Source organism: Bombus impatiens, unplaced genomic scaffold (genome assembly GCF_000188095.3).
Source record: "Bombus impatiens unplaced genomic scaffold, BIMP_2.2 scf_0114, whole genome shotgun sequence".
Taxonomy (NCBI): Eukaryota; Metazoa; Arthropoda; class Insecta; order Hymenoptera; family Apidae; genus Bombus; species Bombus impatiens.
Window position 1 is genome coordinate 1,079,489 of NT_176533.1, and position 24,751 is coordinate 1,104,239.

Below are 24,751 nucleotides of genomic sequence, written 5' to 3' on the forward strand. Positions count from 1 at the left end.
TTAGTAATTTGTTTATTGACCCTAGTAGCATGAACAATTTATGTATTTTCCGTGTAAGATAACTTCAAGTGAAATATGCGCATTTTGTATCGTTTTATATTTTACATATTGTATAATATAAACGTAATTCGTTAATTACAAAGTGCTTATATCCTAATTTTAAGGCATATTTTTCGGTGAGTTGTAAACAAATTGAATCAAGAACGAAATTGACTGATCCTATATTCAATATTTACGTGTATATAACAATAGGAATTACTGTATATTCTTTCCTTAAGAGAAGTGTACAAGTACTCAACCTTTGCTTTATACAATTATACATACACTAAGATTATTTTATATGCATTAACCCTTTCGCTTCAAGTGCCGCTTATAAGCGGCATCCGCGAGATGATCTGTGAGTACGAGTACCGCATATAGGCGACGATTCCTGAGTCCGGCACCCCATATATCCGACATCCAAATGATGCATATACAACTGCTATCTGTAGTCAATAATATATTTTTTCGTTATCGGCAGAACATTTTCTGTTGATTTTATTGACATATTGGATTAATCACTTCTTAAAGTTACTCATTGTTGCAACAACATCAAAACGTTTCACGCAATATATTTCGAACATCCAAACGATCGTATACTGTTTCATCTTAAAAATTTATTAAATCCATTGACAGTGAAACGATATTTCATATACGGTTCTTACAAGAACTATTGTTATTTAAGACTTAGACAAACGTATATACAGCAACCACGCACACTGTGCGTATTTATGGACTGGACTGCCGAAGCGAAAGGGTTAAATTATATTATTGCATCTTTCATTTTTTTTGTTTTACTTATTACGTTAGCACCAGCAATTAGAACGTTTTCTAAACTAAGTACTTAAATATATTCATATATTTTACTTTAGTACTAATAAGAACTTACTTTCGCGAAATAAGTTTTCTTTTCAAATGTAAGGCAAGACACTTCCAATTTACGAGAAAGGAGAACCTTTGTCTTTTTTAAAAATATATCTTTTGAAAATTGTTTCCTTATCAATCCACTTGAAAATGTACGCGTGGATGTATATATATAACATCATCACAGTGCCAGTAGTATATATGTACTTACATACATAACATTCATTCTAACATCACAGTATTTCGTAAACATGTCTCTCGTTATCGTGTGTGTGTGCGCGCGTGTGTGACTGTGTGTGTGTGTTTATATGTATATATTGTATGTAATCGATACATGTTAGATGAAATTCTACAATGACCATATAATTAAGCTCTTGTTGTCCATCATGAAATATGCCAGTTAGTGCATAAACTATAGTTTTTCAATTGGACTCGCTTTCTCTGCGACTTTTTGTCGTTTCCTAATAAATGGAACAAAACCCCACAACGACGCGCCTACCACTAGAATAATTCCTAAGATGCTGAAGATCGGCCCGTAACTGCCGATTTGTTCAAATACAATGCCGCAAATTGGAGGGCCAACCAACTGTATGATTCCATTTACGAACAACGAGATACCATACGAGGAAGTTAACTTCTCGGTCCCTAACATATCGGCCATTATAACCGCGGTGATACCAACGTAAATACCGGAAGCTAATCCGAAAACACCGCAATAAACCGACAGGATGGTGTAGCTTGTGGCTATAGGGAGAAGAGCCAACGAAATTCCAGAAATGAACAAACCGCCAACGAAATACCAATGCTTTGGCATGATCGAGACATCGGATAGCGCTGAGCCTCCGATACGTCCTATCAGGTCTAATATAGAGACGGTCGAAAGAAGAAGGGAAGACATATTTTTGTCGAAACCCAACGATATAGCGTACGCTGGTAACAAGATGACGAAATTCGTATAACTAACAGCGTTCGTTGAATTGGAAATCAAGATTACCAGATAGATAGGATCCTTTAATAAACTTAAGTCAAAGAATTTGTTCCTCTTCTCTTTTACTTCGTTCTTGTTCGTTTCTTCGGTACCCCTCCTCGTGAAGGTGCTCGATATCGCGTTCAAGGTCAACGTAGACGCCCTTTCCGGATGTATAGCGGAAAGCGTGCTTCCATGATACGGCGTGCTGATATAATTAAAAGATGACATGCTCGGTGACTGTAAAGGCGATTTCTGACGTTTCGATAGCCTGGCAGAATCTCCGCCCCGTTCCGGAACAGCGTGCAACGCCGGAGTGCTGTGCATCTGGCCTGTTATCTCCCGTCCCGTGGGCATGCTAATTTTTCTCGTTCGACCTTGAACTGGCGTATTCTTGTAATACTCTAAAGCGACACTGGACGCACTCTTTGGTACCATTGGCGCGGCTTTTTCGTTTTCGTTCGAAGAAGAAACAACATGATTCGATTGCTTCTCATCTTCGGGACTAGCTACTGTGACCGAGGCGGCCTCCAAGTCGACGTCGTTCGATTTGCTCGACGACGATGCTGGTACCATGTGCCTTTCCACCGGTTCGTACAAAAGAGCACTCGCCCATACATTCAAAGTAACAGCACCCATTATTAATACTGCACCTCTGTAAAAAAGTAAAATGAGCTTTAGCGCTTTTTGTTCGGCCCAACGATAAGGTTAGCTATAGCTTACAATATCGTCATCGGGATATTCCACGGCTGTTGAGAGGAAAAAAATCGTCACTTCGTTAAACCAATTACATAAATACTGATTTTTAACAAATACGCTTATCCTTTAATATCGGTACTTAGTTTTAGCTAATTAACTGTTTAAAATTTTTTCCGTGATATAAATATGAACATTTCAATTAAGTTATGCTGTTAATCAATCACTGAAATACAATGATTGTGCAAGCATGGAATGGAATAGGAAACATTTGAAAATATTTAATGATCAATTTTTTTAGAAAGAATAAAAAAATATTTCTCTATATAGTGATTCATGACGCAATGAAATGAAAATAATTTAAGAGATCATAAATAGAAGCGTAAAAACGCTTTATTATTGTATTTCTTGTGTACTTGCTAATTATTTTATTTTATTATATATATAATTACTTTATATGTATAAAATATTTTTTTATACTATATAAATTGTAAAAAGAGAATACAAAAGATTAATATCAGGTACAGTTTGTTAATACTCTTAAATGATTCACTTATCATAATCTTTGGTAACCAACAGATATAGTATAACATATTCCTAACTTTTACATTAACATAATCTTTTCAATACTGGTTTATACGTATATATCTCGTGAATTACCATCAAGTGTTACAGACAAAGCCTTATATATTCCAAAATACATAAGACTTATACTAATCACAGCTCTTTTTTTAAATAACCTTAATAAAAAATTCATTAAGTATTATACAGATGTTTCATAGTCTGCACCGTTTCCAGTTAGAACAGACTATGATAGATAATTTGTACGTCAATCTGAAACTGTTTTATTTATGAACGAAGAATAAATGAACAAAATAATATTTAATATTTAAATATTTCAATAAAATAAATATAGAATTAAAATGAATTCAATGAGTATGAAACAAAAATAAACGAACAGAGAGCTTAGCAATATTTCTTTGAATATCGACAGTCTTCTATAACTAATACTTAATGTTTTCGAGAGAAGAAGAAATACTAAGGAAGAAAGAGTGTTACTCCTTTCTCGTTTTTAAAATAGATTGAGATGGAAATTATATTTTTAGCGTGCGTTTCAGATCGCGTACAATACATTCTGCGGTACGAGAGAAGTTCATCTTCTTCGAAATCGCAATTTGTTCCTGTCTTCTCCCATGGACACATTCTTCTGCAACAAAAGAAAAAATAAAAGGGACGTTTAGACGAATGGAAACGTTCTAGCTTACATCTATCGGTGTAGTAATATATATACATATCGTATATATATATATACATATATTGTATATAGCATATATCATAGTACGAATACAGAATATAAAAATTGTGTTTACGTTTTGAGACTCGTTACGTATAACGATATATTCCACATTAGCATTCGGCACAGATTAAAATATTCGTTTCGATACACGCGTGTTAAATCAACACGATTAAAGTTCTTCCGACGTAAAACGTGAGTATTAGACACACCGCGTGCTGTTTCGTGTCGCTGCAAAGTAAAACTATGAGAAAGTGAAAAAAAAAGAGAAATATTGGAATTTAAAAAAAAAGAAACAATCTCGAAATGAATATTGAAACTGACTTACATTTGGTATGGCGCAATTTATTAATTAATTTATACGTACTTCGACTTTGTATTTAACTCTGCTACGTCTTTCGGTCATTTTCAACCCAATCGTTTCCTTTATTCTTAAAAATTTTTCAAATTTAAGAAAATTGTGAGATAATCGTTATTAAAATCTTTATTAACGTTATCCTCATTTCAATTCCACCAAATTTTTCCTAAAATATCAAAAATCTTTTTGTTTCTAGAAACGAGAGATCGAGATATAAATATTCGAAGATCGTAGCAGGATTAATACACGTAAATCGAGAAAAAAAACAGTCTACTCACATGTTCACGTTCGATCGACAACATATTATCGACATACATATGTACATTATTGTATATTCATAAAACCAAACGAAGAGAATAAGAACTTCAGTATACGTATTTGGTTCTAAAACAAATATAATACGTAACCAGAAAAAAAGAAGATACAAAAGTACAAGGAACAAAATTAATTTTTTGATTACTCCTATTACACAGCCGCGGTTAAACAATGCGAAATGCATAAAAATTGAACTTATCTTAATTCTATTTTTGCTATTACGACACATATTAACTCGAAACACGTGAGCATCACGCGTTCGCCATTTATAATGTGCACACTTAAAATGTGCAAGTACTTTCAACGTCAAACCGTACGTTTCCACAGTTCTCGCATGGACATGATTATTACATATGCACACACAACGAAACGCACGCACGTGTAATTATAATTTTTTACTTTCGACTATTCGATAATGGCATGTGCTCTACCTTTTTCCTTCTGTTTTGTTATTTTTTTCTTAAACGAAGCGTATCATTCATAATTAAAGAAGACAAAGAAAGAGGCATATTATCTTCTTTATGTGCACATGTATTCCGAAGACAAAGAATTACACTTTATGCTAAACTGATGGTACTTTAATTCTAATACTTGATTACGATACAGACTGTTTCGTTTGCATCGGCAGTTAAGTATCTAAAGCGAATGGCAATTTCACGACACACAAGGATTGCATCCAGATCTTTAAATAACCGCCCAATGAAGGAACTCGTCTTTATCATCGTGGAAGAAAGTCATCACAATAGGTTGCACGATACTGGCCCAGATCTTATTTCGTCCTTTTTTATTGTAGTCTCGGTGCAGTTGAGTCTAATTTAAAATCAAGCGTTAAAATATATTACGCCTGGCAATTTGGTTTGGTAGAAATGGTGAAAGATAAAAAAGCGTGATAGGAATTTAAATCATTAAAATACGTGGCATAGAACAAAAACGTATATATATGTATATACGAAATATATATGATTCTTACCTAAACCATATCAGATGAATTATGTGGCATTTTCCACATGCAGAATTCGGGTTTAGTACATAGAATATTTCTGCGTGTTTTTGAAATTAGAATAACGTCAACTAGTCGCGAGCCTATCATCTTTTTGACAGCCAACGTTACCGTGTGTATATCGAATGGTTAATGTTCGTTATCTTTAATGACAACACATTTGATAAGGAGGCTATAAAACAGCTATAGAATGTTGTAAATTTCGCAGAGATATACAATAAAATTGTGTACATAAATGCACGCGCGTAGTTGATCCAAGTATCTTGTAAAAAGGAACTACACACATGCATGATTGATCATCGTCACATTTAATTAGTTGTAATAATGATGTATAAATACTCACCGAAAATAATCTTCACAAAATATATATAAACTTTCTAAGACAATAACACTTTATTTACGGATCTTCATGAGAACAAGATGCACGTGATTATACACAAACGTCTTGTATCTTTTTCTTTTTTCTTTCTTTTTTTTTCGTGACACTAATTGTATCACAAATTATATAAAAGTTGGACAAATCAAGCTCACAAATCACAGATACATTCAATTTTGTCAAAAATAAAACGAACGTGTTAAAGCATATTTTAATTAATTACATCGTTTAATTAATTAATTTTAAAACATCATTAATAAATTATATTAATTACTGTTCTGCAGATAAAATGCTGTTAAATAAACGTTTCATAGAAATAAAAGAAAAATTCAATTTTTAATTTTAATCATTTATAGTGAACCCTTGGTTTGTGGTTTTTTAGCAATCATAAAACAATCTTTCATAGAGATAATAAAGCCATACCTGTTGTTGTTTTAGATACATAACGAAAAAACGTACCTGTAACCATACTCTCGTAGAAGAATTCCTAGGATGGGTGGAAGAAATATTGAACCTAATGCACTACCAGATATGCAGAGCCCATTTGCAAGTCCACGTAACCGTACAAAGTATGAAGTTACTATATACACAGTTGGGGGAAAAGATAACCCTGCTCCAGTTCCTACCAGAACACCATAACTAAAAGATTGAACAAACAATAAGATTACATATTTACATAAAAAATGTAATAGTATGCTTTTAATTTAATAACAATAATAATATATTAATAATTACCTGACACACAAGAAGGCCACAGAGTTGGCAAAATAACTTAGCATCATTCCTGCAGCAGCAAATGTTCCTCCCAGTAAAGTCACTGTTCTATAGGAGTATTTAACTGATAGTACACTGGAAAGGGGTCCTACAACAAAAATTAATTTTCTTATTCTCAATTCCAAATGTTTGCCACTAGGTAATAGTTTCACTTAATTTTAATTAAGCTTACCAAGTGAACTATACAAAAAATAGCATAAAGCTGGTATCCAAGCAGCTGCAGAAGGTGATGCATCAAAAACTTCAAGAAATTCAACAAATAAAACACCAAAGGATTTCACTGTTCCTGGAATAAGTAGATTGACCATAACGGATGCTAAAAGTACAAGCCATCCCCATCCTCCATCTGGTGGGACTAGGTCCTCTTCAGTTGTTACATTTTTAACTAAATAAAAAGAATTATGAATATTATTATTATTTATAAGTATATACGCCTAGATTCTGTTAGTTTACTCGATTCATACTTATTGTTTTAGCATATTTTATATATATGAAATCAAATTTCTTTTAAAAATTTAAAAAGTTCTTATCTTTTATATAGAATTAAAATACTATGTTTTTAACTATAACATATTTGAAATAATTTCGTGTTAGAAAATTTTCCATGACTATCTGGAGAGATAGTAACACTAAACAAAATATGAAAAAGGAGCGTAAAACGTCAGTAATTGTATATTTGTATTTATTATTAGAACTCGTTAAGAAAATTTAAAATTTTCAGTGCACATCATATTTTTAGTCATTGCTAAAAAGAAGGAAAAAACGATTTTTAAAAAGATCACAATGAATCTTTATTGCGTTTCCTATCTTTTTACTCGTAAATTAATATATTTACATATAATTAGTGGGCGAACATTGATCCCTTCAGAAAAAAAAGAAAAAAGAAATAAAAATGTAGATTCTCAATGTAAATGACCTACCTTGTTTATTGGTCCCATTGAAGTTGCTTTTTTTCTCGTTCTCAGAGTGCTGCGATACAAGTCTATAGTTTCCTTTCTTATTTTTGCTTGCACCGAATTTGATGTTGATACCATTGTCTTGATCTTGGACTCGTTGCATTGTCATCAACCTTTTCTTTTCCGTTCACACTAGCGCGCGCGCGCGTATACACATGTACAATATATATGTATATCTGAATGTAATTATACAAAGGAAAAGCGAAACGAGAATCCGTTGTTTCGTTGCGAATAAAGAAAATCTAACGTTGCCCGTCGGCACTCAAACGCGCTAATAACTCAACTTGATTAAGCCTTAAATATGTCACGGGAATTAACAGAAAAAATAGAAAGAAATAAGCGAGAGAGGAATATAAAGAGAAACGATAATGCACCGAATTACACCGAATAGATAATATCGTGGCCTATGAGTGACCAGCATCAATGTTCACAAACTGCAGGATCAGCAGTCGTGTCCTCCTCTTCGATCGCTTCGGACTTCATCAATTTCAATCTAATGCTGGAGGTCACGGTTAGACCGTAGCTTTTTCTGTTTCTCTGATAAGGCGAGCCTCGTGAACCGGTCATAGACCCCGATGTTCGCATAAACGATTTCCTTCGAAATTGTTGAAACGGGAAGTATCTGCGATCCAATTGACTCGACGACGCCACCAACAGTAACCCGCAATATGATATTCTGTATAATTTCACTGGGGTTACACCACCGCCCGTGCCTTCTGCTTTCGTTACTCCTTCAAATTGCATAGAGCACATAAACAATGGCATGTATACGGAATATTCTTACGCACGATTCACTGTCATTCCATGCAGAAAACGCTTCGATTTGCACTATCGAGTCACGTATAGAGATATCAAAACAACTTGTCCGTCGCGGAACGACTGATCAGCTGTGTATCACGCAGGGCCGTTTACCACTACTTCATCTTGTCTCCCACCATATCCACATTCTCCTGTTTCAGTCTTGCCTACGGGTATTTCTCTCTCACTCTCTTTAAAACAAACATGTATAGGAGTAGCCTTGATAACTGGCCGGAATTCTGCTTTGCTAACTGGTCATCGCTATCCCCACTATTTCTTAGAAATACATATTTCCATAAAGAATGGAAGATTACGCTAGTTCTTGGTTAAATGGCCACGAATGGGGATCTTATCTGGCCAACTACCGAGGGAAATATATTTTTATGAAATACCCAGTATATATCTATTTCCTCTTTCGAATGAATATGAATAAGATACGGATAACATTTCTTTATCTTATATACAGTGGCTACAAAAAGTATTTGCACATATCCTTATTTTCCAACAAAGTAGTTTTATCAGTGTTCTACATTTCATTTTTATAGTATCAAATCTTTGTAGTTATATAAAAGTATTACTAAATGATAAAATTTAATATACTTGAACATAGTTCATTAGTATATAAATGTAGTATAAATGTAAATATTTAGTAACCGTACCTGGTTAATTACAATAGTATGTAAATGCTACAGTACATATAGCGATGTGCAAATACTTTTGAAGTCATTGTACATAGCACCAGAAATAATATTCACCTCCACAAAGTCGATTCCAAGAAAAAGTGGGGTTCGAAGTGGTCAGTTAGTATGAACACTTTTGGTATTTCCTTCAGTTCGCTTACCTTAGGCTTGCTTTGCTTACTAATATTCAACTGTTTATATACACACATATATATATATATACATATATACATATATATATATATATGTATATATGTATATATATAACAAAATATATTATATATTTAAAAACTTGGTATCTTAAATTAGATAATGGATATTTGTACATATTTGATAATGGATATTGTACTATTTCTGTACTCATCCCTGATATTGAGGACCGAGAATCATAGTGATGTGATTATAAATCACTGTTAGTTCTCGTAAAACAGTGTTGTGTCTTTATCATCTTAAAATCTGATCATAAAAAATGTCATTATTATGGCAGAGAATTAACTTTTTATTAACAGAACGTTTGTTAATGAAACTACTGCCAAAAATTATATAATGGTATATATGTTGTATTTTGTATTGACCCAGGTTTTGGCAGCATCTACGAAATGTTGGCTCAAAATATGTGCAACATACACACAACTGTTCCCGTAAAACCAATACATGACATCTTATAATTGTAGAAGCTTTTATTTTAATAAATATTTATTTTAATAAATATTATGATAAAATATGACATATTAAAAACTTAAAAGACGCGACTGAATTTAAATTTTCCAAACCTTAATTTACACCATAATCATTTTTAATTCATCATATACATATAGATCATATTAACTGGCCAGATTCAGTCCCAACCAATGATCAGTTAGCAAGGCAGTTAGGTATTACATCTTTTCTTTCTGTCGTCTCCTTTCTCTTATGGAGTTATCTTGCTCTGTTATACCTTCTGCAGGTCAGGTCTGTACAGTAAGAAAGAGGACGTGTATACTAAGGAATAAAGGAATGGAAAATTTAGCATGGTATACACAATAGCGAAGGAACTCACTCTATGAGTCACAGGAACCAAATGTAGGATTTTTGTCCTCTGTGATGCGAACGCAGCATGAATTTAATGTTCCTCGCCCGCGGCCGCGTCCCACTTTGAGAATAGAGAAATCGAGGTAGGAAAAACAAGCTTCACGAGCATCGATAAGCCTCGTGCCCGATACTGAATACCGAATGAAAGACTGTTTACGACCTCGGCTTTCAGCTTATCACAGAGAAGGTAAATTTTGAAGCGGCTCATCGTTGAGTTTACCCACCTCTTCAAAAACCTTTACCCGATGATCCCTTCTGTGTGTTTGCAATGAACTACTCCATGGGATTTTCCGCCTCACACAATGGATACCTTGCAATTTGTAATGTGGCATTAACACTGGAATTACCGACTATTTTATGAAGTATATATTATACTTCACTATATATACTACACTATATATTATAGTAAGCATGTATATAAAGAATAATATATATTATATAAATAATTTTTACCAAAAAAATTAAAATGAAAGAAATACAGAATAAAAGTAACTGTTCGTTCATATATTTTACAAATAATTACAGAAAATCTTGCAAAATTCACTGTAGTAAGACCGCAAAATTTCTATGAAAAATTAGGAATTTGTTATTTTAACCACTTTGGTAGTTCTAGTATCGATAAATGTATTTTTTTATCATCTTAGCGATAATATTTGAATTTTAAAAATAAAATTGTTTACTAATAAATCTGCGAATATTACATATATAATTGCAGGTAAACTTAAATAATCTAAATTATAGTTTATCTATAACATTTAAAAATGCATGGAATAAATAATACTTTCAGCAAGTCTACGTAAACAGTTTTCACATAGTGACATTACTTAGTTACGTAGAAAAACAAGATTCTATCGTTTCAGTCATATCACAAACTGCTGGCATCGTGTGTTTGTCAGAGAAACCATTGTGCGTACATTTGATGATGACTATTCAAAGAATTAGAACGAAATATTTGTGATAGCGAGACCAACTTAATTTCCTCGTTGAGCATCTATTATGCTATGGCAAACGAAGATATTACAAGCAGAAAAATACCGAAAAATTTTATGTTAATCTTAAATTTATACATTCATGATTTATGTGAAACATGCTAGTATACTGATAATATGTTATCTGTTTGCTATTAATTAATCTATTCCTGTTTTTTAAAAATGATACATGTATATAGTTTATATATAAGATATATATATATAATTAAATTAATTATTATTTTATAAGAATAATTATTTTGAATAAATTATCTCACTTACGTGTACTCTTTTTTTTTAATCAAACTGAATGCTCTACTTTTTTCAAGTACATAAAGCCAGGCACTTCATTTTTATCACACATTATATAGAGCGTATATCTGACAATATATGTTGGTACATATATCCATCATACGCATAACAGATTTGTACTAAATCTACAAAATTCTGATAAGCCCGTTCGAACAATTTCCAATATTCGAAAATACATACACGATGCTTCTCATTATATAATTATATTATATAATTACGCATTTTGTAGTACGTCTAAATAAGTATTCATAAGCGATCTTTGTTATCGATCTTTCTCAATGAGATTGATTTATCGGTTCGAAAAATAGCGGGGAAACACATATTAGGCACGCATCTAACTATTATCGAATAAAATAGGAAGATAATATCTCGATCTCAAGATGTTAGGATCGTATGCAGCTATGAAAAGCCATAGACAATGTAAATTACGAATTAACGAGCTAATTGTTCTCCTTCGTGAATTAACTTGAAACGCACAATTGGCAGCAGTAACTACACATGACTCAGTCTATATTCGTTCTTATTAAGCATCAATTGGTGTTGTGATGGCAGTTATTATAAGAGGGATGCATACAAGTCACCGATCCGAGACTTAATTTCTCAAATTCATTTTAATCGTTTCGAATCGAACTCTTATTCTTGGAAATTACTCGCCCGTGAGTCTATATAATTCCACTATGTGAACAAAGATATAAGAATGTGAGTAAATATTTGATTGTGTATCGCGACTATGAGGAAATTGAAATGCCTTCGTGCAACAATACTTCTCATTCTGCACTGATCACGTACAATATTTACGAGCGGAAATACATACATATTTCTATAGTATAGTGTATAAGAATATTAGAGGATACATACAACAAGGTGTATGAATCACGAGATACTGGAAATTTTAATAAATGAGTTTATGCACTAGAAAGATATGATTCTACTTGAGTGATATGCCGTGAAATATAGCTTTTGTATCAGGACTTTTTTTATCATCAAGTGCGTATTTTTATTCTATCAAATATACACAGCAGAAGTTGAATCTAAGATTGAAGCTGTTACAATGGGCTATACTGTGATCATTGAAAAAATAATATTTATCGATAAAATGTATCTGTCCCTTCTTCTCTCTCCTTCTCCTGTTCGCTTGATTACGTTATTACATCGCTGATGGCGTAATGGGTTCTTGTAAAAACAAGTACAAATAGGCATGTTTCTGTCAACAGCTTAAATTGCCACTGAAATACTTCATTAACGACGTGCATTCGTGTCAACAAAAATGTTTATCACAACGACATGCTGCTTTATTTGTTCGCATATTGTTCTAATAAACAGCAACGGCATTGTAAGAAAGTTTCCCATTGGATGTATCATTTCTTAACTTCTACAATTGAAGAGTAAGAATAATGGAAGATCATTTCAAAGTAATAATACGAAACTTGATGTAATTGGTATTTCATGAAATTATTTAACGAAATCAGAGGTAATGATAAATTCATGATAGTATTGATATATAAATAAATGTTCTAATAAAAAATTTTTAATTAAATATATTTATTTTCTTTTCTGAAAGAAGAAAAGATAGCATACATCTATAAGTGCTTCTACATATGATTTTAATTTATAACATTTTAATTTATGTAAATGTCATAATTAGTAGAACAGAGCAAAGCTGAACATACTGAATACTACATCTGGATAGAGTCCACATTATAGTGCTTCACTTGTCTTATCACTATTCTCATTGATTTTCAATTTTTGCTTTTGTTTTATACTGTAATCTGACAAAGCAGCCTTAATTGCATCTTCTGCAAGCACTACAATATATAAAAGAATAATGTTAAATAATGTAATTATTTTTCTCAATATTAATTATACTGAATACTTCCAGAGTAGAGATAACTAGTTGTTAAATCTTCCATCTAAATGGATACTTTAAGTTTGTCTTACTTTACAAAACTATTGGATATTTATTTCTTTACGACAGTCTTCACAATTTTTCTACTCGTACTCTAATATTTAAATATTAAATTTATTAATAAATACCACTTACTTGAACAATGGAGCTTGACGGGTGGTAAACATAATTCTTTAGCAATGTCAGTATTTTTGAGGGCCAGTGCTTCATCGACCTATGATAGAAATCAATTAATTACCTTTGTTTTAAACGAATAGTTTTTGGAAACACAATAATGCTTACAGTTTTTCCTTTGACCCATTCTGTAGCTAAGGAACTGGAAGCAATAGCAGAACCACAGCCAAAAGTTTTAAACTTAGCATCAATGATCTTTCCTTGTTCGTCAACCTTAATCTGAAGTTTCATTACATCTCCGCAGGCTGGTGCTCCCACAACACCTGTACCAACCTTGGGGTCATTTTTATCCAAAGAACCTACGTTTCTTGGATTTTCATAATGATCTATCACCTGCAACATAATCAAAATATAAAATATAAAATATGATTATAATATGATTATAATATGTATACAATAAATAAAAATTAATATAAATATGTTATATAATACATGTATATACTTTACTAGTTGTATATAGTTTACTATATACATGTATTATATATATATGATGCTAATATGATATAAAGCTTTATCGTAATTAATGTTTTATTTGTTTCTTATGTTGTAAAATAATTGGTAAATTATTAATTATACTTATTATATTAACAAACGAATATATTAATTAATTTTGGAAGAGATGATTGTCATTTTACCAATAAAGTATGAAGATAACCTAAATGCTGTAGAATGCTATAAAATCGATATAATATGTAAATTGTTAGGTTTGTAAAAATGTATTTTTAAGATATAACTGCATCAATGTTATACATGAAGGTCAAACTTTCTGTGTATATGTCTTAATAATAGATACAATATTGATTGCAAAATGTAATGCAATACGTCTGTCAAAACTGTCCAAGATCAATACCGCAAGTTAAACCAATAAATACCCACATTTGGATGATAAGATACAGATGGAACGCTTCGAAATGTTAATTTCGAGGCTTTATTGAGCCCCGAAGGCAACGATCGTAGTAGAGACATCGTGTTTAACAGAAGAAACTCATTGTTGTGCTAACACTTTACGCAACTCTTTATTGAAACAATCGATTTCAAGCCGCGCATGAGTATGCCTGAAGTGTTGGTAACTCTGCTTCAGCCTGGAAATATATAAGAACAAGAAAGGATTCCCTATTACTATTTCGTTCTACCAACAAATCATATTCATTTAATTAGTCTTATACTTTAAAAATAATAATTTGCGTCATAATTGATTATATCTATGAAGATCACAGAAAATGTTGTTGATTTTCTGCTTTTGATGTTATTTCATGGTTAAGGAGATATACTTTAATATAACATACTTAAGAAGAGGATCAATCGATTCAGCTCAAAGATATATATAAACCTTTTAGCATCAAAAGACAAATCTACGAGCTTTTCCGAAAACAATTAATGGTATATCTCTAATATTTAGAATATGATAATCAATACTTTTAAGAAATCAATATTTTTAATGTAAATATTTTTTAAAGAAATTCAACAAGCATGTGATTGGTTTATAAGATATTGGATTTTAAAGTCGTTGTCATACAAAAAACAAAAAATATGATCTATCATGCCTTTCTCCTATGTTTTTGTATATGATAATATTTTTAATCGCCAATTAATTTGCCAATTTTAAGTATTATAAGAATTGCTGCGATTTATTTACATGTGAAGTTAATATTAAATCCGATATCTACATATATATTTCAATATCTATCTAACTTACAATTTCAAGAATGACATATCAAATAAGAAATTACAAAATCTAAATAATATTAATACTTTAAGTATGTCGAATATATTTTAAATAAGTTGAAAGGATAGAATATTTACAAAAAATGATAACATAATTGCCTTTATAGCATAAAACTATCGTATCGTAACGCATTCACTATTGTTTTCAAATGATCCTATGGAAGAATTGAATCGTTTTGATGCATCCAGATTGCAGTATTAACATCTACACTGGATGGACCCAAAAATGGACATCACCAAAACGATTAAAAAAAAAAAAGTATATCGATGTCCATGAAGTAGTACGAGGACCATTTTCTTCTCCAAGATTAATGAGCACACAACCATTTATCACGTTTTCGTCTTATCAACGACAAGAAAATTATTCCAATGTGCGTCGAGGTATTCCTGATACTTGGAAAGAGTATTTAATTGCTAAGGGATTTTGTAAGGAATTTTGTACGGAGGCGTACGTATTACAGAAAAATTTAATACCTTTCTGTACCAGATATTTCATCACTGATAGGCTATGGAACGATACACGTTTACCTTTTATACAAGGAATTCCTGATCCATGGAAAACTAGAACTCTTCATCGAAGCCAGTCCAGTAAATATCCTCGATTGCGATTTTCTCGCACCAAAAATATTTGTTCTACACGATTTGCGTGCGTGTACGATGGAGACGACGAGGCAGAAATAGAACGCGGTGTCCCGTGTCAATTTAATAAAGTTCATATTGATGATAAAAAAGATCCTCCTCAAGAAGGACACCAAGAATCAAATTATTCGCTAATTGAGAGAAAATTCAATGACAATTTGCAGGGAGTCCGGAAAAAAGAAAACAGATACACTAGTCAGTTATCCTTTAAGAAAAACTCGGAATTATCGAATCGCAGGAAACCTACAGAAAAAGTGAAACGTGACCAACGTACTGAGATTGTTGTAGAAAAAACTCGTCCTAAGTCTCAAGAAATTATTTCTAATAAAAATCTTAACAAGCATACTCATTCTAAATATACACATCACAAAAAGGATCAATTGAACGATAAAAAGCAATTTGCATCAAAGAATGATTTAGGAAATGGAATAACTACTAAAAAGGAAGGCCAAACTACTTCTAAAAATGCAGCCGATGGAATTGCACAAACTAGTATAATACTAAAAGATAAAATTGGCGAAGTACAAGAATCTTTTTCCAGAAAACACACAGAGGTAAATACCCAAATGTATCCTAATAATATTGCCTGTTGCAATTGTATACTACATAGTTATATCCTTTCAAGTATACATTGTTTACGTAATTGTACGAGTCCATTGAAAGATGTGAGCTTGTCGAATAGCGTATTGTGTCAAGAATGCGAAAATATTTATTGCAAACGGAAACCAGAGAAATTAATTTCTCCGAAAAAAAAGTTAGATTTTTGTACACCAGACCCAAAAAGGTACACGAAACATAAACAACGAGTATATATGAAGCGAGAGAAAAATTATGAATGGACAAAGCAGAAGATGTACACTTGTATGCAGAAGGTGAGGAAACAATTTGGGGAACAAAACAGACTAGACCATTGCACAGAAACAAAGGACGCGATCTTCCCTAAGCAAGAACTAAAACTGACGTGTTATTACTGTAATAGCCCTGATCTGAAAATTGAGCAAATCTCTGCAAACACGTCTGGTCGAAACACGCGCTCGTGTATCTGTAAAAAAGCCTCGAACGAGCAAAATAAGATCAGGGATTGCGTTACGAAACATTCAGTTACAAAAAGTCGAAGGAATTTTATTCCAGGTTCTAAGAAGCATAGTTACACGTGCATTGGAAACAAAAAGCACGTTTCTAAGTATGACCTTGACTGGGCGTCACCATCGATGACTGCTAAATGGGGACATAATATGGCTAAAAAGAATGATTGTGAATTCTCGAAGAAAAATGGTTGCCACGATAAAATGTTAAAAGTAGAAACCGAAAGAACTAGGATTGACAAAGAATCGAAGAGGAGCGAAAGTACTCAGACGTTTGGCAATATCGTAACAGGTGAAAAATAGTCGAAATGAAAAAAGCAGCGAAAGACCTTGCTCACGGTGATCAGTTATTTATAAATAGTTATTAGTTATTTGTAGATAGAAAAGGGAGAGGATATAAAAAAGAAGCATCAGGAGATTGCTTTTGCAATGTTATAAATAATAATAAAGAAATGGATAAACAGACTAATATTATGACTAATGAGTATGAAGAAATCGAAGATGCAGAATTTCAACATTCGGAATCCAATAAACTCGTGCGCTGTTCCATATCAGATAGTGGAGAGAATACGGACGTATCCGATAATACAAGTGTCGACTTTAATGCCCAAGATAGATTGTCAGTAACTTCAATAACTTTCATAAAACGAATGAATAATATTACTTCAATAAAGAGCCAATATCGGCAAAGAAATCCGAAGAGAGTTTGTCACTTTCGTCGTACATCATCACGAGGAATCGCGTCAAATTTCGGGCAGAATTTAAAAATCGAAGGTAAATACTGAAGTAATTTTCCAATTGCTTCGTGCATTGTTGTTTCTTGTCCTACGACTGGTAAAAAAAAGATGAGGATGTTGTAGGTCATGAAGGATTAATTAATACGATAGAATGGGAAAGACTGAGAAATGCGGAATATACTATGTAATATACAAACATTTGGTTGCAGAAAATACGTAACACGTACAGTTGTTTACTTAAATCGTCCTAAACACTTATAGAAATCTTCTATTAAATAAGTGTTCGATTACTTTTGTGAGCTACTGCATTTAGTAATGAGTAAAACATTGTTTTAAAAATCATCTCACGTATGTAATATGATAAAGCTGAGAATAGATAACAGAGAAAGATAATTACACAGTTCGTCGACAAGTTACACTATTGTTCTTGTAGTTAACGTGCAGACTCAGTAAAGAATTAGAATAAGATGCTTTATTAACACTGACATAAAATCAAGATAATTGGATGAATAATATGTAAAAAATTAACAAACTTAATTATGAAATTATTATGCTATAAAATCATATATATATGTATCTAATAAGTGGTTAAAAAGAAATAATTTGAAGAAAATTGTGCGTGGAATAAATACGCGTAAGATGGAACATTCACCTTACTTGGGTACATACTTTGATATCACTCGATGAAGTAAAAAAGTGCTTAAAAAGTCAGGGTAGTATTAATATATGAGATAAGAGAATTATTTTAGGGAACATCTGTCTTTTATCCGATTATTTATCAACGCGGGAAGGCTAAAGAATTATATAAGAAAATACTGCACTAAGTAAAAACGATAACTCTTTGTTTAATACTGGTAGAAAGTTTGCAAAGGTAAAAAGTAAAAAGTAACAGGCTGGAAATAATAAAGTAATAAAACTAAGAGAAAAAGGATATTTTTACTAAAATTATTTAAAATACTTATGTACTAAAATTATTGAAAAATAAGCAATTAATTTGATTAAAATGTATACCGTTCATTTTAAAAAATAATATTTAGAAGTAAAAAAAGATAAAATCTAGAAATATTAATTAGTAATATGTATATCTTTGTTATTGTACAAAATGTACATACCCCAACCTAACCAATTCAGATACCTGGTAAAAACAGATCTTTAAAAATTGAAGTGCTTTACAATGAAATTAAAATACCACGATCATCTTAAAAATACGTAACACATGAGATATGAAAAAGTTATTAATAAATCTTAACCATTAAAGTTCAACGTCTTAAGGCAACGAGTGTTTGATTAGAACTCGAAAGATTTAAGAACTATTTCAAGAATGATAAAACGCATTTATATTAAACGAGTAATAAAAGGAGCAATTAAGAATGCCATAATCGAATACAATTTAAAAAGATAGGATTTTTAGGTTTATTTTATTAATATAGAATAGATATCAATTAGTTTATGTAAATACATAATGCTAAAATGACAATAAACTTAGATCTGATACTAACAATTAACTACCTATATTATTAATAATGTAAGCCACCTTAAATAAATATTAAAAATAAATTTTATGAACATTGATAATATTAGAGATACGTAAATAATTTACATATCGTATATTTACGTATGTAAAACATACATATTACATATAGAAATTTTCGATGTGTACTTATTTAAGTATGTTCATATTTCGTACATTCATTCATTAAAATATGATTAAGTATAATAACATCTGCATCTGAGAAAACAATAACAAAATTGTAATGAAGAGAAAGAGTAGAAAGACTATGCACAAGTATCGTGTTATCACAAAGCTTAAATACTTACTAAGCTGAAAACTGGAAATACATTTTCACAATGTGAAATAGCATGAATTCTGCGATTGGTCCATTCTCGTAATTGACTTTCACTGCCATCTATCAATTGAAGTACGAATCATTTTACATTGTGTTCCTTTTATACATTACGGCTGTCATTACTTATTAGCGTTATGTTAAATGTAAAAAAAAAATACTTAACGTTATAGTGAACGCTCTTAAAATGCATTCTCATCGATATAAAAGCTATTTTCGTGCTATGATGTCAATATTCAACGACATGGTTTAACGATATAGTTATCTAGTCATATTTTTTAATTGTAAATAACCTTATCCTTATTAAATATTTTTCCGTAATATGGCCAAGACTAAAACAATCAGTAAAGGCTGCCCAAAATGTGAACAGCAGGTAATTTTATATTATAATAATTATTTTATATTTATACCAAACAGTTATATACATATATATATTAATTTTATTTTGAATATTTTTTGTACCTTTATTTATTTATTATACTAAGACTTTTTAAATGAACTGGGAAAACTTCAGTAAAACGGAAATAAGATTATTTTGTCATAAATTTTTCTACTATCTACTATATAATTAATTATTTCATTGTATATTTTAATGTAAGCTTTGAATAGTTAATTTTTTTATACGTGTATAAGAAAAAATATTGAATTTTAATTTTGAGTGCAAACAAATTTTATATATTTATTCAATTATATATGTATACAATTGATAACTTATTTATATCACTTTATATTAATTATATGTATTTGTTTATTAAGGTACCTGTAGCTTGCAAAGCTTGTCCATGTGGTCATTCATTCTTTAATGCAAGACGAAATTCAATAAAAAGTCCTCCTAGTCCTGATAATGGAGTAATGAAAACAAGACGAACCAATCGAATCAAGCGTGAGAAACCAAATTATTATGATGCTTTAGAATACGATAAACAATCAAAAAAGAGTGCAAAAGTAAGATATTCTTTAATATTCTATATATAAATATATATTTTGAAATGAATAATTTGTGTAAAAAAATTCAATCATTATAGATCAGAAAAGCAACAGATGCTGCTAGTGACATAGACTGTAGACAGTTAAACAAGAAGAAGAAACGAAAGGTAAAAGGTAAAGGGAAAAGTGGAAGCAGTAATGGAATAGGAGATGATGATGATGAAATGGAAGGAATCAATGGTCTATCACCAGAGAAACAGCTCACATGCTCTTTGATACTACAAGAATTAAATAATAAAATGAGAGTTGTAGCCTGGAAACCGACATAATTTTTTTCTATTGTATCATATTTTGTATTATAAGAAATACTAGTGTCCATTTTTAGTAGAAGGTAATCATTTTATATAGATGCTGGACTATATTTGAAATGCTATCTATTCATTGCATCAAGGAAAATTAAGATAGTATTACATAATGTTATGCTTGAATTAATAGCATTAATTAGCATGAATTAATTTATGGTAATTTTGAGATTTATAAAGTTTTTTGAGCATTAATTTGTACATTATCTTCGAAAGTAGACAAATTAAGACTACATAAGTGAAAAGAATACAATTTTTATTAAAGATCATTGTGTTTAATTACATCTGTTTGTATGAAAAATATGTATTTCCTACTAAGAGATTGTTTCTTTCATCGTAGGACCTGCCGCAATTCTTCATTTTCTACAAATAATCATAATGTAACATGTAAATATGAATAATGTACATAGTGTTTATGTGTAATATATAAGACAAATTACAACTGGAAACCAGATTCTGTTTTTTAAAAGTAGTTCTTTACATTGTATATAAATCTAATATGTATAAGAACGTTTTTGTCCTATGTTATTTCTTTTTATTTTTAAACGTAAATGTGTAAATGAGAGTGTCGTTTACCAATAAAACAAAATGAGACATGTGCATTTATAGAAAAACTTATAAAAATTACCCTTACCTGCCGCGAACGAGGTATTTTATGTAAACGTTTCGAATACACTGAACGAAGCAATACATCATAGTAGAATAATTGTAGCGACAAATGTTGTGATTTATTAGATTTCTAATACACATTCAATCACATTCGCAAAATATTTTTATTCTTTTGCAACCACCTCTCCTTGACAGTTACTGTTCTCATTATTAACAGTCATCTTCGATGATTCCGATACTTCGTTAAAAACCAGGAGTAAAGGTAGACCTCCCATGACCATGCACGTACCCATGCATAGAAAACATACGGAGTAACTCCCTGTTACATCGCGCAGGTAACCTGCAATATAACATGAAAACATTAACATAAATAACACTGGTTATTTGTTTATTTAAGCAAGACGATATCTCTGCGACTACTACAAAGAATCGAGTACTTTTAAGTTCATTAATTACAATTAATATTTATTTTAAACGCTGTACTGTATTAAAATTCAAATAATTTCATACCTGCTAAAGGCGGAATAGAAATAGCTCCAACGCTCTGGAACATCCTGACAAGACCATAAGTAGAGGATATTTTATCAGTTCCGTATTGGTCTGCGAGAAGGACGGGAACCAAGAGGAACCAACAGCCTAAGCATAGTCCATACATGCCTACAGAACATGCTAACACGTAGAAAGAATGGGCCATTGGAATTGCCAGTACAGCTACACCAGCACCTACGACACTGTTTAAGAAGAAAATTTTTATTAAATAGTAAAGTTCAATAATACAAAAATAAGGATTATATACAAAAATGATTTGCACACCTATATTTCCTATAGCATGTACACATTAAATTAGGTTCAAGCGTATTAAATTTCACATCATTTAGTAATACTCCCGTATGACTATAAAAATTCAATATTATGAAAATGAAACGTAGAATCTGATAAAAAAATATATTTTATTGGAAAATAAGGATCTATGCAAATGCATTTTGTGGACGCAGTATAAAAATTTCTCGAACGTACCTTCCAATGTATCCTTTCCGCCGATCAAAAAGTTTCAAATCCGAAAGCCATCCAAGTCCTAATCTTCCGCATAAATCAAGCGCAGCGGAAATAGCGACCAGGTATCCAGCTTCCGATTTCGTATAACCAGCAGCGTGTACGTATGCCGGAAGATAGTACAGCATATACGGACTTCCGGTTGACATAAGACTAACGGACAAACACATCATCATGAATTGAGGATTTTTCAATAGAGACAGATCGATGTATTGCGCTATCCTTTGCATCACTGTCTTCTTTTCCTTTGGCAGTTGTGACTCGTTCTGAGGAACTGGATATACCGCCGTGACTGACGACTTCAGCGACTTTAACGACGACCTTGCCTTGTAAACGCACGTAGAATCGGTCGATAGATCTTCGACACTGTGTAATATACTCGAGCTACGTATCTTCGAGATCGGTTTCATCTGTAGACACTCGCCCACAACGTCTTTCTCCTCGTCACTGTCTGTCAGCTCGACCGCCACTACACCGTTCTGATGAAATAATTCGTTCAACAGATTATGTTTCGTAGTCGAATCATTGGCGAATATTAAATCTAACTTCTGTTGTTTTGCTGTCTCTAATTCCTTTGCTGTGCTCTCGACCTTTTCCGCTTTTTCCGGCATCTCTGTGTCTTCTGGCGCGTAATTGTTCTCCAGTGGCCGGTATAGGGTTGCGCTGACACACACGTGAAGCATACAACCACCAAGTAAAAGGATGGTACCGTGGAAACCAAAATTATCCACGAGAACCTTGATCAAAAGCGGAAACACGAAACTGCCAGCTGCTGTACCAGATACGCATATTCCATTTGCTAGTGCTCGATGCTTGTCGAAGTATTGTGAGACGAGAATGATACCTGGTGTTGTCGACAGACCGCTGCCAATGCCTAAAATTGTTATATTAATTGATATGATAATAAATATTGTCATTGTACAAATATTTAGATGTTTATAATTGTATTAATTGTATTGTCCAGTTGTTCGTTCGTATCATATTCTTGCTTTCTTTCTTTCAAGCATGCTATCCGCATTTTCTTACGTAACCCAATGACGAAACCTGATTATATACATACACATACATATATTGAGACGAACGCACGGCGAAGAAATTTGATAAAATCGATTACCCACGAACCTGTCAGAACTCCAAATGTAAAAAAGAGATGTATCAACTTTGTTGCAAAGTAACTTATCGTTAATCCTAAAGCACAGAACAATCCACCGATGAAAACGACAGCCCGACAACTATACTTCTGGCACAGCATGCTCGTCACTGGAGCTGTATTTGGATTATTCACATATTAATATTTAGGATAATAGCACAATCTCTTCACATTGTCATAGTCGCACATGTATTTCAAAAGTGTCACAACTCAAAATAATTCAATCCTGTGTTAGATGAGCATCAAAATCGTTAAAAAACGATCTCAAGAAAGTTAAGAATGGAAAATTACAAAAATAATATTTGATCATCTATCTATCTATCATTCTAGTGTTTATTCTTTACTTTAACATTATGTGTTTAGTAAATAATTTTTTATAAGTTTTCAAATAGTTTCTCGTTTTCCCTGAATAATTTGTTTAGAGTTGTGTCACATTTTTAGTATTATTATTTTATTAAAATATTGATTAGATTTCTAAAAAGCCTACTTTTCACTAAAACATCTTGGCAAATACTTACCAAGCGCGAGACAAAGACAAGACAAGATAGCGGGTATCCAAGAAGCGACCGAAGCTGTGGAATCCTTGAACGTTTCCATCACCTCAACGTACAGCACCCCATAAGATTTCATCAGTCCAGTCACCCAGAACTGAACGAAAAATGCTCCGCAAACGATCACCCAGCCATAACCACCATCTAATGGAACATACTTGATATTTCTCGATTTTTTCGTTTCGCACTTAGGTTTTTTCTTCTTGGTACTAGAAGTTATGCTCGATCGAAGTTCATGAGACTTGGCAATCAATGGCCTGGCCGTGAGACTCGATATGGTCAGGAGATTATCGTTATCCTCGTCCTCGATCGTCTCTGGACTCTGAAGATGCGGTGGCACGATCGGTGTTGAAGTTGCTGTTGCCTGGACGGCCAACGAGGCTGGCCTTTTTGGCGAGGGTACACCTGTGCTCAAATCAAAGACGGGCGCCGAATGTATCGACAAAAGGGAGCCCAGTTGATTTTGTTGATTCATATTTTCGTCGATGACAGTGGTGCCGACCATCTCCTGCGACGCTGTC

The 24,751-nt window shown here is 32.1% G+C and overlaps 5 protein-coding genes and 2 long non-coding RNA genes across 9 annotated transcripts in view; 3 read left to right on the top strand and 4 right to left on the bottom strand.

Annotated features, from left to right (window-relative positions):
- Positions 1–4: 4 nt before the first annotated feature.
- Positions 5–7,895, bottom strand: LOC100749470 (monocarboxylate transporter 12). The gene is made up of 5 exons (XM_003486425.4): positions 7,604–7,895; positions 6,856–7,068; positions 6,645–6,771; positions 6,369–6,548; positions 5–2,525 (listed from the first exon to the last, which is right to left on the bottom strand). Exons 1-5 carry the CDS (start codon positions 7,746–7,748, stop codon positions 1,316–1,318), a joined length of 1,875 nt encoding a protein of 624 aa, XP_003486473.1. The 5' UTR covers positions 7,749–7,895; the 3' UTR covers positions 5–1,315.
- LOC105680261 lies at positions 3,589–6,362 on the bottom strand. 2 transcript variants are annotated; one of them, XR_002945940.2, is made up of 5 exons: positions 5,504–6,362; positions 4,497–5,343; positions 4,228–4,384; positions 3,937–4,104; positions 3,634–3,773 (listed from the first exon to the last, which is right to left on the bottom strand). XR_002945940.2 is itself a non-coding variant. In XM_024364945.2 (3 exons), exons 1-3 carry the CDS (start codon positions 4,264–4,266, stop codon positions 3,605–3,607), a joined length of 363 nt encoding a protein of 120 aa, XP_024220713.1. In that variant the 5' UTR covers positions 4,267–4,479; the 3' UTR covers positions 3,589–3,604. The 2 variants fall into 2 exon arrangements, 1 of the variants encoding a protein (XP_024220713.1); XM_024364945.2 differs by lacking the exons at positions 4,497–5,343; positions 5,504–6,362 and having other exon boundaries at positions 3,589–3,773; positions 3,937–4,091; positions 4,228–4,479.
- Positions 4,047–6,545, top strand: LOC117151211. Its single transcript, XR_004460968.1, has 2 exons — positions 4,047–4,193; positions 6,348–6,545. It is a non-coding gene; the product is annotated as an uncharacterized LOC117151211 (long non-coding RNA).
- Positions 7,896–9,906: 2,011 nt separating the features above from the next.
- Positions 9,907–10,502, top strand: LOC112212149. The gene is made up of 3 exons (XR_004460967.1): positions 9,907–9,992; positions 10,064–10,271; positions 10,361–10,502. It is a non-coding gene; the product is annotated as an uncharacterized LOC112212149 (long non-coding RNA).
- Positions 10,503–13,000: 2,498 nt separating this feature from the next.
- On the bottom strand, positions 13,001–14,630 carry LOC100749588 (iron-sulfur cluster assembly scaffold protein IscU). The gene is made up of 4 exons (XM_003486426.4): positions 14,425–14,630; positions 13,657–13,881; positions 13,510–13,588; positions 13,001–13,273 (listed from the first exon to the last, which is right to left on the bottom strand). The coding sequence occupies exons 1-4, from the start codon at positions 14,512–14,514 to the stop codon at positions 13,167–13,169; spliced, it is 501 nt and encodes a 166-aa protein (XP_003486474.1). The 5' UTR covers positions 14,515–14,630; the 3' UTR covers positions 13,001–13,166.
- A 5,013-nt stretch (positions 14,631–19,643) lies between these two features.
- LOC100749829 (UPF0547 protein C16orf87) lies at positions 19,644–21,336 on the top strand. The gene is made up of 3 exons (XM_003486428.4): positions 19,644–19,951; positions 20,335–20,523; positions 20,604–21,336. The coding sequence occupies exons 1-3, from the start codon at positions 19,901–19,903 to the stop codon at positions 20,832–20,834; spliced, it is 471 nt and encodes a 156-aa protein (XP_003486476.1). The 5' UTR covers positions 19,644–19,900; the 3' UTR covers positions 20,835–21,336.
- Positions 21,103–24,751, bottom strand: part of LOC100749709 (monocarboxylate transporter 12) — a 5,720-nt gene continuing 2,071 nt past the window's right edge. Inside the window, exons 3-9 of one of the 2 annotated variants that reach the window (XM_012380897.3) lie at positions 24,198–24,751; positions 23,652–23,795; positions 23,120–23,403; positions 22,494–23,008; positions 21,987–22,207; positions 21,502–21,816; positions 21,103–21,230 (exon numbers count right to left, since the gene is read on the bottom strand). In XM_012380897.3, coding sequence (XP_012236320.1) covers positions 21,641–21,816; positions 21,987–22,207; positions 22,494–23,008; positions 23,120–23,403; positions 23,652–23,795; positions 24,198–24,751 — 1,894 coding nt within the window. In that variant the 3' untranslated portion in view covers positions 21,103–21,230; positions 21,502–21,640. Of the gene's footprint in view, positions 21,231–21,501; positions 21,817–21,986; positions 22,208–22,493; positions 23,404–23,651; positions 23,796–24,197 lie in introns of both variants that reach the window. The other variant, XM_012380896.3, reaches the window with a different exon arrangement.